Source organism: Sinocyclocheilus rhinocerous, unplaced genomic scaffold, assembly GCF_001515625.1.
Source record: "Sinocyclocheilus rhinocerous isolate Xijiao unplaced genomic scaffold, SAMN03320098_v1.1 scaffold1396, whole genome shotgun sequence".
Taxonomy (NCBI): domain Eukaryota; kingdom Metazoa; phylum Chordata; class Actinopteri; order Cypriniformes; family Cyprinidae; genus Sinocyclocheilus; species Sinocyclocheilus rhinocerous.
In genome coordinates, this window is record NW_015629497.1 from 85,650 (window position 1) to 98,955 (window position 13,306).

The 13,306-nt window shown below is 38.3% G+C and overlaps 2 protein-coding genes across 7 annotated transcripts in view; both read right to left on the reverse strand.

Annotated features, from left to right (window-relative positions):
• The window catches only part of LOC107738900 (secretory carrier-associated membrane protein 2-like), an 11,117-nt gene extending 2,863 nt beyond the window's left edge, over positions 1–8,254 (reverse strand). The window contains exons 1-8 of one of the 4 annotated variants that reach the window (XM_016550807.1): positions 8,249–8,254; positions 4,172–4,287; positions 3,473–3,550; positions 2,992–3,066; positions 2,729–2,843; positions 2,512–2,640; positions 1,471–1,630; positions 434–535 (exon numbers count right to left, since the gene is read on the reverse strand). In XM_016550807.1, coding sequence (XP_016406293.1) covers positions 434–535; positions 1,471–1,630; positions 2,512–2,640; positions 2,729–2,843; positions 2,992–3,066; positions 3,473–3,550; positions 4,172–4,228 — 716 coding nt within the window. In that variant the 5' untranslated portion in view covers positions 4,229–4,287; positions 8,249–8,254. Of the gene's footprint in view, positions 1–302; positions 350–433; positions 536–1,470; positions 1,631–2,511; positions 2,641–2,728; positions 2,844–2,991; positions 3,067–3,472; positions 3,551–3,645; positions 3,714–3,832; positions 4,003–4,171; positions 4,418–8,248 lie in introns of those variants that run through there. The other 3 variants (XM_016550808.1, XM_016550810.1, XM_016550809.1) reach the window with 3 other exon arrangements.
• Positions 6,404–13,306, reverse strand: part of myo9aa (myosin IXAa) — a 95,764-nt gene continuing 88,861 nt past the window's right edge. For 2 of the 3 annotated variants that reach the window (XM_016550805.1, XM_016550804.1), the window contains 7 exons: positions 12,948–13,076; positions 12,338–12,443; positions 12,070–12,201; positions 11,849–11,972; positions 10,384–10,586; positions 9,855–9,997; positions 6,404–7,390 (listed from right to left, as the gene is read on the reverse strand). In XM_016550805.1, coding sequence (XP_016406291.1) covers positions 6,960–7,390; positions 9,855–9,997; positions 10,384–10,586; positions 11,849–11,972; positions 12,070–12,201; positions 12,338–12,443; positions 12,948–13,076 — 1,268 coding nt within the window. In that variant the 3' untranslated portion in view covers positions 6,404–6,959. Of the gene's footprint in view, positions 7,391–9,854; positions 9,998–10,383; positions 10,587–11,284; positions 11,339–11,848; positions 11,973–12,069; positions 12,202–12,337; positions 12,444–12,947; positions 13,077–13,306 lie in introns of all 3 variants that reach the window. The other variant, XM_016550803.1, reaches the window with a different exon arrangement.

Below are 13,306 nucleotides of genomic sequence, written 5' to 3' on the forward strand. Positions count from 1 at the left end.
GGCTTTGTTGAAAACGATGTGTTTGAGAGAGGCGGGGCATAGAGGACCTACAATAATGTACAGTATTTGAAAAATAATGTGTTTTTTGAACATTAAAGCACGTCAACATATTCTGTTACACCAAATACACAAAATAATGATCTTTAAAAAAAGCATCATATGACCCCTTTAATAATGAGGGTAAGAGATTTGTAGGTAGTATGAAACTGTGAATTAAAAAGGCACATTGCTGAGAAGACTACAGGATGCTTCACCAGAAAAAAATATGACCATGAGAAATAGAGAGCAGAGCCCACACTCACAGAGAGACCCCGGGAAAATGACCACCGGCGGATTATGAAGTGGAGATCTGTCAAAGAAACATGCAGAGAGGAAGTACACACAAAGATTCAAACACTGCACTTAAAAGAGCGCCAGTGATGGAGTACCTCACCTGTTTCCCCAGCCGGGGATCCCCACACTCTGAATGATGTACACTATTACTTGGAATGAGAAAATGAAGAAGAAAAAGAAGAAACTGAAGGAGCTGTCAGATCTGCAATGCAAACAAAAGAAACAAGTTACAGATGAGATGACGATACTCATGTCTTTCAAACAAAATCAATAAACCTCTCTCTCTATGTAATTGAAGCACCTTTCTGAACCGCAAAGATTACATAGTGACATTACTTATTGTTTTTCATGACAATTAAGCTATAGTAAGACACTACATGCAAAACCATTGTTTTCATGCTGATTGCATAACATGTTGTCTTTCAGACTAGTGGAAAGAAAGCATCCAAAATACACAACTAAGTGTTTATTTGATTACACTTACATATCTATTTGTGACCCTGGACCACAAAACCAGTCATAACCGTCAATTTTTTCGAAATTGAGATTTATACATCATCTGAAAGCTGAATAAATAAGCTGTAGATTTCAATTGCAATGCATATCTTTGAAGGCTGTTTTCTCAAAGTAAGTCTCCTGCACTGAGCCAGAAATCTCAACTTTAGTAGCACTTACACAAAACATTCCAGTTTTATTCCTAAATACATCCTGAAGGTTTTTACAGAGGGCTTTGTGCACCTGATTTAACTAACATTTAATCCTAAAAACATGGTGATTTTTTTTTTTCCCTGGCTGTTCACAGTATTTTTCTATATTCATAAAAGTGATAAAAGGAGATTCTATAGCCATTCTATAAAAAAACCTGTCAACAAAATGAAAAAGATTTTAGCTTTATCCAATGTTCAGATACATATTCAAATAAGTGCATATTTAATTAGATAATACCTCGTTTTAATCTTTAAGCAGCATTTTAGAAAAATTCTAAGTTTTAATGTACTGTGATTAATTGACTGGGGAAGTGTGGTGATATCTGCAGTATAAGTTAAACATTTTTATCCTATTCACCTGTGGTGACTTCTGTCATTACTGTAATGAGGCTGGCATGAAAATAATGCAAAATATCAACACTGAACTCACTTAAAGGCTTTGTATACGGGTCGGTACCAGCAGAGGAAAGCTACAGGAGTGAACAAAATAAACCAGAGGATTGAGAGTCCGAAGTCCACTCCATTCTGAGTAGATACAGAGAAATACACCAGACAGGCCAGCAGGTTCAGAAACAGCGTCACACTGTGATCTGTCGAAAAAGAAGACGTGGACCGTTATCTAGGCTTACATAGAGTATGAACATTTCCTAAAATGTTTGCTAAAGCATACAACCATACAACTCAAAATATTTTGCAGTACGTAGCATGTATAATAGGCACAATATGCCTGGGATACTCAGATGACTCACAACACTGGCCAAAATGAGCAGTATACAACAGAAAACCATGCATGAGATAATGCATCCCAAAAGGGAATGTGTTTGATTTAACCTTCCATTTCCAGTGTGACAAATGAAGCGCAAACAATATGAACTGCAATTTAACACCATAACATTTTATTATGTTATATGTCATGTTATTTTAGTTTCATTGATTTACTATTATAGTCGTTGTTTATAATTTAAATGAGATTTTATTTTTATATTTTGTTTACACTTTAATGTTACTTATTTAGCTTTAGTAATTTTGTTGCGCTTCTTTAGCATTTTTATTAGGTTTTTTTTGTGTCTATTTAGTTTTTATTCACTTTAATTTATTAGTTTGTTTATTTAGTTTTAGATATTTTGGTTACACTTTATTTCGATAGTCCACTTTAGACATTCTATTAACTATAAGTAACTTTGTAACTACATGTCAACTACATGTCAACTAATTCTCATTAATTTGCAACTACATGTCTACTAACTCACTCAGTAGACTGTTAGGGTAGGTTTAGGGTTAGTAGAATAAGTTGACAAAGAAAAGTGGACTATCGAAATAAAGCGTTACCAATATTTTATTTAATTTCAGTTATTTTTTTTACAGTTTTATTTTTATCTTTAAAAATAATAATAATATAATAAAATAATAATAACCCTGCTGCAGTATAATTATAGCAAACCATTCCATTGTGAACTCTGCATTCACTTACACATCCAGAGGTAGTACATCATCTTGCAAACCCTCTGATATTCCACAGGGATTTCTTCATTAAAATCCTGATAGAAGCATGGTTTTATTGGGAAAAACTTGGGCAAAGGTGGCCAGTTGTTTTCTCTGCCTGCAAGCAAACAGTTTCCGTCATGTCAAGAGTCCACGTGACCACAGAAGAAAGTCTTACAGAATAAGATATGTATAGTGTGGTTCACCTAATGCTGTGTTTCGATCCCGAAGCTCCTGCTCTTTACGCTCCAGCTCAGCAGCCTTCTTTTCCAGCTCCGCTTGCTGACGGAGGAGCTCAGCCTGTCCTGCAGCGACACTGGCCTGATGGAGGAACCAGATACATGCTGCTGTACTGCACTGAGGTTTATGTATAAACCTAACATCTGTTTGTTGATATGAGCAGCTTAAATATGCATAAGCATACAAATATCATGCGTTAAGTATAGTTCAGCAACAACACTGTACTGACTTGTGGACTGGGTTCCACTGTGGTCTGAAGGACAGCTGGTTGAGAGGTGGCTGATATGGGAATGGTGCGCTCATCCTTATAAGAGAGTGGGGGGGAAACTATTTGATTACATACAGGAACAGCTGTTAGGTGTTCCAGTGGAAAATTAAAACATTCCTAAAGGAATTCCTATCAGAATTGTAAACTATCCTAAAGGAATAAAATCAAAGATCCAATAAGATATCAACTCAAATTATGAATAAATAAAATAAAAAATAAGATTTCAATTCACTCAGCATGATGTTTGTTTGGACTCTTTGCGAATTTCTTTCTCTTTTTTTGCTCCCAATAGGATCATTTTGGTTTCAAATTATGACAAATTATTTTATTTTGTAGTTATTTTTTTATCTATGCTTTGACTAGATATAAAATCAATGCCATGAGGAATTGTGAAAAGCCTTTTGATTTGAAAATGTGAATTGTACACTGCTGTCATGCTTACCAGAGCACCGGCTGTAAATGGGTTAAACTCTCCCATGCCATCAGCTGCAGTGGTGGTCACCAGAGTAACTGATGGATCCTGTCAGGCACATGAAATATGACTTGTCTATACATTTAACACTTTAAATGTTATGCACGGTTTTTGGATATGTGCCCTGGCATTGCTTAAAGTACCTTGGAGTGCCATGTAAATACTGTCTGCCAGTACATGAATTTAGAAATTGTTCAGTACCACGACATCTCTGAAATGACCGAGGTATTGCCATCTGTTTATTTGAACTTTTATTATATTTGTATCTAAAAAGTATATATCCGTGGCCATTATAATTCACAAACGCAGAGGAAATTAAATGAGATGCACCTGTCGGGTGAGGTGAAGGTAAGTTTTTATGATGGAAAAATCCTTTACGTTCTTTACAGAATGATAAACAAGGTTATGACGGTAACTACCGCAGCAAAAACACAAGTTGTTATATTTTAAAACAACACGATTTAATTTAGCAAAATAACACTTCCTCTATCGTCATCACAATCGTTCTGATTGGCTTTTCAGCCTAACAGTGAAATCTGATTGGCTGAACGCCTGTCAATCTCACCTCCTCACTCAAGTGACTCCATACCAACCGAACAGGTTTGCAGCGCAAACAACTTGTAACATTTCTCACATTACTGAAGACATAATAAATCAGTAGTTATTTACCTGAAAAGGATTGACATCAACTGGTTCGGCAAAGGGATTGTTATCGAATCCAGACATTTTGTCTTGCGGTAAGCACAGGTGTATCGGTGCTCGCGCAACTCCCTGAGCGCACACACCTCGCCGCGCACGCTTGATGGCATCGGTCGTCACGTGACTCCGGGGTTAGTTTGATCTCATGTTCCAGCTCTTCTTACTGCTTGAAATTAATACTACTCGAGTTCTGATGTGGAGTTACCCTGCTACACGTATAGAAACGTACCGTTTTAATAATAATATATTACTTGGGAGATTTGTGAAAGGGAAGAACATGGTACATTACCTTATATATATAAGTAGCAGGAGAAAGCAATGTAGTACCACTACAGTATCAATTTTTACTATCAATTTTTATTCTTTTGTTGTGTTCTTATCAGTTGACGGCTACTCAGTCAAATATATGTATATATATAATTATTTATATATATAAATAAATCCGCACCTTTGCCAGCAGTAAGACAAGTTAAACAGCTCTCACACAACTAAAATTCCCTTAGGACGGATGCACCCATTTGGCGAAGGGAGAAGAGACTCGAGCACCTCTTTCAGGCTTGCAGGACAAACTGGTAATTCAAGCTTTCCTCCAAGTGCTTAAATCAATACAAAACTGAATGTGGCTGGAACAAGTTAGCAGTAATAGTTGCACAATAACTCAGATCTTTCATTTAACAAACTGTTCTTATTTGTTAAAAATGTGTCATTTATTTTACAACCATTGACTTTTTTTTTTTCTTTCATAAGAAATATTTGTTCAACACTTGACTCCATAAAACAAATCTGAGGCCAGACAGCTGTTTGCTCAATCCTGCAGGCGGTGTGACCAGTGTCCGCAATGCATGAGATCTAAATAACACATTATAAATTAACAGTCTTCATTCTGAGATTGATGTCATGTGTTTATGTCCATAGAGTCGTTCCTGTGAAAAACACAGCCTTTGCTAAACATCATCACACGCAGAAACCCTTAACAAGCCATGTTACTGGGTATAATCACAGTTTATCACGAGGGTGACAAATTAATCTTGATGTTCATGATCTTTGTACAAACCACAGTGACAAAGAAATGACAAATGGTCTAGACACAGGAATATTTTGCTGGTGGCACAAGTAAAATATCTGATTTTGTTCAGCTTCCGGGTATCAAAAACTAACAATGGAGAGATATCAGAATCTCTGTAAGGGCAACGCTGCTAATACAGCAGTTGAATGAGAGCTGTTAGTCAAATCTGAGCATAGCCCCCCAAAATGCACTTGTGTGGATTACATCCAGGTTTTATTTAATAATTAAATATTTAGGGGAAAAAAGGGAAATATCACATTACAGTATATATACAGGCAGAAGAGAACATTTGGTAATATATTAAGTCATATTTAAGTCATTTTCTGGCAAGGGGAATCTCATGTTTTCAGGGCATGAATGATCCTAAGATTCAGTAAAATTATTACATTTAGAATACCATAAGTAATAGTAATCCAGTAACTCTGCGGTTTTGCGTTTTAACACTGGTTTCTTAGAACAAGACTGAGGCAGATAAGCACAAAAAATAGGAATGAGAATCTAAATGAATTCAAACAACTGATGGATGGCTGTTGACGTGATTTGGAAGACTTTCGAGTCTTCATTTAGTGTGGGATCCTCTGGCATTATAACACCAGTTTGCTTGGTCCCTTAATGGCATCATTTCCCTCCAAGCACAATACAAAAAGCAGCACAAACATATCCAGAGGTTTTTTTCATAAGACACACACATACGGAGGAGCCTCACACACATCCACACAAACCCAACGTCCTCACTTCTCTCTCCAACTCATTCATAATCGATTCACGATATATTAGGGTGACCATACGTGCCATTTTCCCAGGACGCGTCCTGGCCAGGATTTCTATATTGCCTAAAATATCTAGGTTTTGGCTTTGTTTGCGTGTGCAGACCGATCGGTGTATGACATCAAAGTACCATACAGACGGTTATGCTTTCGAAACGCTCTCGAGGTACTTTGATGTCAAACACTGATCGGTCTGAGCCGCACTGCTTTTAAGTCGAACACACCTAATATGTACGCGTAATTGCATCGCTTTGACCTTAGATCCCACCTTCTCACACGCCATGATTGGTCCATTATGTACAATGCTTGCATGTTATTGGTCAAACTACTTTTCGATCATTACCTTCAGCAAGCATGAAAACAGGAAAACAAAGCCAAAACAAATCCTGGCCAGGACGCGTCCTGGGAAAATGTCACATATGGTCACCATACGATATATGAATTCAACAACCCAGCAGTCACTGGTGCTCTGGCTTTGTACACTTTATATCACATAATATATTTATATAGATTTATATATTCCATGTACATAAAATTTATTAAATAGGCTTGGGGGAAAATAAATTGTGAATGCTGTAAACGTTAAAGCAGCCCATGGTTTAGCTTGACTTTGTGGAGTTCATCAATGGCTTCGTCTCCCGCCTTTGGACCCCGATCACGGTCACGGAGTTGCCAATCAAAGCCCAAAGGAGATCATTCCACACTGGAATGGTTCAGCATTCCCTTTGCCCTGCTTTCCTTCACCACACATTCCCAACAGAGCTGTTTTCTCACATGCAGATCGGAAAGCTGCCCAGCTCTCTCTTCCTGCTTTTCCTGTCAACATGGCACTTAAGGACTATAATGCAGCAAATGTGAACTCAAGTGAGCTAGCAGGGAGGGATGAGCTCTTTTTTTCGTGGATGGACGTGGAACCTTGTGGCCTTCATACCATGAATTCGTTGCTGCCGTACACCACCACCTGCTGGGGCGGCAAGTCTGGATCTCTTTTCGGCCCTCCGCCCATCGGAGGGTCACGGTGCCTCTGAGGTGAGTTCTTGGCACCTTGCAGCCGCTGTTTGCCTTTTTCTGGGTTGAAGGTGCCGCGGCTGGAGAACTGCGGTCTCTCCTCTCCATCATGCTCGGGCTGGTCCAGGCTGTCAGGAGGGCTGGATATACATAATTGGGTCGAAGGCGATTTGGACCGCAAACGTAATTTATGGGTTCGCACAGGTGGTTGCATATAGGAAGATGACACAGAGGAGATGGTAGAACTGGAATCCATGGAGTCCAGGGATTCGGGCTGCTTTCGCAGAACTCTCCTGCTCTTCCCTTCAGACTTCTTGGGCCTCAAGGCGGCCAGCGCTGGGCCTCGCTCTGTTGAAAGACAGAGAACAGCAATGAGAGGTGTGCTGGAAAATCACTGAGCACCAGTGCTGGGATCTTAATTTTCTTTTCCATTAGTATGACAGCAGGGCACTGGCATTCAAACTAGTATAGGTTTTCCAGTTTTAAAGTGACAAAACACTGCATTGCTGGTTTTTATGCCATTGTTTGGATATAAAACATAAGGCCGCCTCACATACAGCTCACGAAATCAGGCTTGTGCTTTGTTTAAGCTATTGAAAAAAATTTAGAAAAAAAAAAAAATCCCCCCACAGGAGTCACCCCCCACCCCCACTTTTCAAAAATGAAATTCAAGCCCTGAATAAATGTCTGTAAAAATCCTGATTGCAGCATCACTATAAATAAATCTACATGATAAAAGGCGGCTTCAAAAAGATCGGTATCGGTGATCGTATCAGCAGATACTGCTTCCTGTGATCGGCTCCAAAAATCCTGATCGGAGCACCCTTAAAAACAACATGAAATCTAAATTTATTTCTTTTAAAGGGTTAATTCAACCAAAAATTAAAATTGTCATCATGTTGTTCAAAACCCATTTACCATATTTGATATGCTCTCTTTGATAGCTCCATATATGTGCGTTGATCAATGTTTATATGTACATAAACGTCTAAATTATGTGTGATATAAAGCGATTGTGTCTCATAAGAAGACTTGTATTAAAACGCTCAAGTAATATGAATTATTTTTACAATGTTTTTAAGGTGATGTAAATTATGACAAAAATGGTATTTTTTGGGTGAACTTTAGGAAGGTTTTATTTACTTTAATGAACATTCCAGGCTTTATTTTTTTTTTACGTTTTATCAGCGCATGTTAACTCCCAACACACACACACAACTTTGAACACATTGTAATCACTTTGTCTTAAATGTCTCTTCCACTGACATCAATCATTGGGTTGCACAGGCTATCGGATAATACTGTACGTTACTGGATAATTTAGGATAATAAAAAGTCAACACAGCTATTTATGTAATATTTTAGCAAACTCATTGTCATTGTCAAACTCGTGTACTGATCATTTTTCATGATCTAATCAATTCCAAAATCAAACCTAAATCTATTCTCGTTGCATTTCCTGTTGTACTTGGAAATGGATCGTGTTATGGAAGTAAAATGGGTTGTGAAAATCAGTTGACGTGGATTAAAAAGCAGCATGTAGTTTGGAAAGATAATGTTTTAAAATGCTTTCATTATAAGAAGGGTCAATATCATTCATGCTGTCACCTGTTGGGGAGGGGGATTGTTGGAAAAGGAGAGGAACAAATTAAACAAGCTCATAAAGAAGGCAGGTTCTGTTGTGGGGAGTGCGTTACCCTTCACAGAGGATATGATTGACAAATTGGTCTCTATGGCTGCATTTACACTGCAGATCTGGATGCCCAAATCGGATTTTTTGACTATATCCGATTTTTTTGACGACCCGCTTACACCTTCTTTTAAAAGTGACCCGCATCCGATATCTGCATTTACACTACACAGGCTTAACTTGACGTGGCTCAATGCATTAGACAGTGATATTAAAAGACCAAACTCTGCACACACAATTAATAAAGCATACTTTGTATAGAAAAGCAGATGAGATTACACCCGAACGAATAGAGTCTCCACAACAATTAGCGATAGATTGAAGCGCTCGTCTGTGCACAAGCCGCCGTCACTGATAACAGCGGCAACGAGCACTCAGCATGATTTTAAAAGCAACACATTTCAGCGCCGGATCGCCTCTTATTTAACACAAATGAACAAAATTAATACTCTGCTAGTCAACTAGAGATGTTTCATTTGTAATAGATATATATGTTCAGCGAGATGTTTCAAAAACATTTGACATCCAACTCGCATTAACGGGAATATCTGATCTGCCCGCTTACACGGCAGACGCAAATGCACGTATCCGATTCATATCCGATTTATTTCCACATATGAATGAGGCCTGAAACCGATCTGAGAATATTAGAATCCATGTGCTTTTTTCCTGCTTACACGTTTGTGGGCCATATCCGATCTGTGCCACATGGGAGGAAATAAAATCGGAATTGGGTCACTTCAATCATGCAGGGTAAATGCGGCCTATGATGAACCATGATTGTCACCTCTTTCATGAAACTGTTTGAGCCCTTGTGAGTACATTTAGCTCAAGATTAATTCAATAAATTAATTTATGAAGTCTTTTTTACCAACTGCTGTTAGATTGTACAATCAGTGTAATACAAGATGTTAGATTGTATTACAGAATCACTTTGTTGTATATAATCGTTGTGAAACTGATACTGGGAATTACTTCTTGTTGTGAATGTCTTTTTTATATTTTTATTTATTTATTATTGATTATTGTGTGGTGTGTGCTGCTGTGACATGTAAATGTCCCTTTAGGGATTAATAAAGTTTATCCAACCCAATTTACTAGGAACATTCAGTAGTTACTCACCAGAGAAGTCCGAAATGGCTCCCTCAGAGTCCACATTCAGGTTTTCAGAGCTGTCTGCTGTGCCTATAGAGGCCTCTGACTCCAGAGTCTCATCATCGGACGCCCGCGGCTCCAGAGCAAGCATCTCAAACGTCAACTCCTCCCTATGAGGTGATGATCAAACAAATCTCAAGCTTTGGTTGTGTTCATAACAGAATAACTGTGTACTTCTTATTGCTGCTACATAATATAAAAAACAGCATTTTTGTATCTTTTAACAATTAATTTTGAGTAAAAATGTCTCAATTTCTCAGGAGAATGATCAAACGCTAAAGTCAAAAGGAGATGGTAAAAATAACAGTTCTTATTGCTTCCTTCTATCCTTCTAATTACAACTGACAAGTCTGGTACATTGTGGGATACCCAATGCAGTGTGCCCTGGATGTATAGTGCACATTATATATAGAAAGTCCTCTGGGTGTTTCGTACCCTTTGAGTATTAATATACAAGTTAATATCCAATCTCAGATGCTAAAGCCGGTTCTCTTACTTTTCTTTCTGCAGACTCTCGATTTGTTCGGTCAGGACTTTCTCTTCCTGCTGCATGGCGACTTGTTGTTGCTCAGAGACTTCTGGATCTCTGCTGACTTCCTCATCTCCACTCTCCTGCATCACCTCCGGGGCGGTTGGAGACCGAGGACTGACTGGAGGAGACGGTGTGTGATACCTCACCTTGTGCGCCTGGCCCTTACCCTGTCAAACAAAACACGAGACAACATTACGAGTGGTGGAACTCGAGATCAGGTTTTGCTATTAATACTGCTACAATCAAACAAAGTGTTTGCTAGTTTCATTCTCAAGACTCTTTTAGACTACAGAAACAAAACATGAATACAGGGTCCAAAATGAATGTTTTTGTCCCAATGGCAAATGATTAATTAGGCTGTTATTATTTTGTGACTTGACTCACGTATGTCAGTGATGGTCAGAAATTAATTTTTACACAGCAATTGAAATTGTGTGTGTGTGTGTGTGTTTGTGCAATCATTTAAAGTGGCCAAGTAGCCATTTTGGCTCTTGCAATTGTTCAGTTTGGACCCTGGATGGACAACACAGACTCAATTCAGCCCAAAGCTGTTACCTTTCTGAATGAATTTGACTGCACATTACCAACCAGAGAAAGCAAAATATTAGGCACAAGGAGTGAATGCAACAGAAATGTTTATCTCAAGAATTCCCAAGTCATACACTGCAACATAATGAGAATGTAATGGAACAAGGTGATTTTGTCTATAATAATAAAGTGCTAAGTGATTAGCTAACATCTAAGCTCTTGAGTTTCTTGCTCAAGCATCTGGATGTAATGATCATGAAGACAGACAGACCACACAATGCTGGGACACGGCATACGTGATGACACTTACAGTAACAGCGAGTACATAAATACCTACCGCCGCAGCACTGCGGGTTATGCTCATAAATCTAATAGCAATTATTACAGGTTTCTGGATTAGAGAGGAAAGGGGAGGGAAAGGAGAGACTGGGGTTAGTGTCAAGGCAGAGCTAATGTGGGTGATTTACTCAAGTAGGACATGATCTTGGAACAATATCCTTTTTGGTCTTGAAGCAATGTATCTGTCAGATTTTAGGGTTAAAGTTAAGCTTATAACTGGGGTTGGAGCTTTATTCTCATCAACCTGTCATTTCCCTCTGATTTTAGGGGTAGGTTTGGTATGAAGTTTGAGATTGGAGATAAGAATGTTCCAGGACCAACACTTATCCAACTTCCTGGATCAACATCTTTTAATGTTGTAGGTTAAGGAACAAAATTCCTGTCAGACAAACTCTAATCATTAACTACCTCTAAAATAAGAGGGGAAATAAAAGGTTGATAAGAATGTTGTTTCAGGTCCAACAAGGATGTTGATCCAGAAATATGCCCCATTTAGCAAGGTTTTGGACATCTGGGTTATGTGGATGCCTGTGGAAACATGAAATTCACTCTTAACTCTTACCATGGACCTGCGGATGAATGTTAGTCGGCTCTTGGCTTTGTTCTCCGCAAATTCCAGAGTGCTGATGTCCTTCAGTCTGGCTTTATACTTATTCATCTGCTCGCTAATGATCAGCTCGACACACCTTTGAAAGAAAAAACAGAAGTATTTTAATTATATCACTAGGCTAAATAAACTGAACTAGTACCATCAAACTATATGAAGTAAGAGTTGCCCATTACGCTGTGGTTTTCCCAATGTCCTGAACGCTCCGCAGAGGATCGGTAGTGTCAGGGCAGCGCAGGATGCAGGGGGCAAACACGATAGCCAGCGCATTAGCAGACATGCGGTTTGTCTCCTCCTGCAGGGCAATCCTGTAGACAAGCAGCCGACAAAGGGATAGGATTTATTGCTTGTTGCTTGATTGTGTATCACCACTCAACGTTTTTAAAGCAGTCATTCTTGCATACATTATTTTGGTGAAATGGGAAGTTGCAGTTGCCGTCTCACCTGACCAAATGGAAAATAAGGCGCTCCAGCGTGTTCAGATGAGTTCTACTGAGCTGGTCGATTATAGAGTAAACCCCTCTAATCACTTCTTTTTTGTCCTGGAGACCTGAAGAGACATTACCATAATGTTTGAACATTATGCCTCTATAAATGTGTAACTGATTTAAACACAGGCTTTCAAAAGGGCCTTTATAACAGTACTGTATCTGCAGACTCGTATATAAAATGTACAAACAATAGAGTTCAAAACCTATAAAAAATTATTAAAACAAATTTAAATTCAAGACAAGGGAAATAAATGTAATGTAAAGGTAATTAAGTAAGAATCTAGGTCAACACAACTTCAGTGATCTTTATGCTATGTAATACTTTATGTAATAAAATGTAGAATTCTTATACTATTTTTATACTGGGATGGCTTGGGGTGTCTCTGGGAAATCACATGCCACATTGTCCACTAGTACCAATTTCAATGTGCTTCACAAATAGAACAATACTAAACTAAACAAAAAAATAGGACAAGCAAATAAGACACCAAAACTGTATTTGCTATACTGAATGCTAATGCAGTAAGTGTGATAGATCATGCTTGACGTGCACATCTGCTTACCCATGGCCCGCAGGAATTCCTCATACAGTTCAAAAGTCATCAGAGGATTTGGCAAGTCACGTAACCACTGCTTGAAAACGCTGCCAATGACATTAATATTATAGTCGTCCAGATTCATGCCGTTTACATCTGAGGGCAGAAAATAACAGATGTCAAACTATATATATATATATATATACAGTGGGTACGGAAAGTATTCAGACCCCCTTAAATTTTTCACTCTTTGTTATATTGCAGCCATTTGCTAAAATCATTTAAGTTAATTTTATCCATTGAAGTAAAACAATTGAAAATGGGGGGAAAATCTCATTATGAAATAAATGTTTTTCTCCAATGCATGTTGGCCACAATTATTGGCA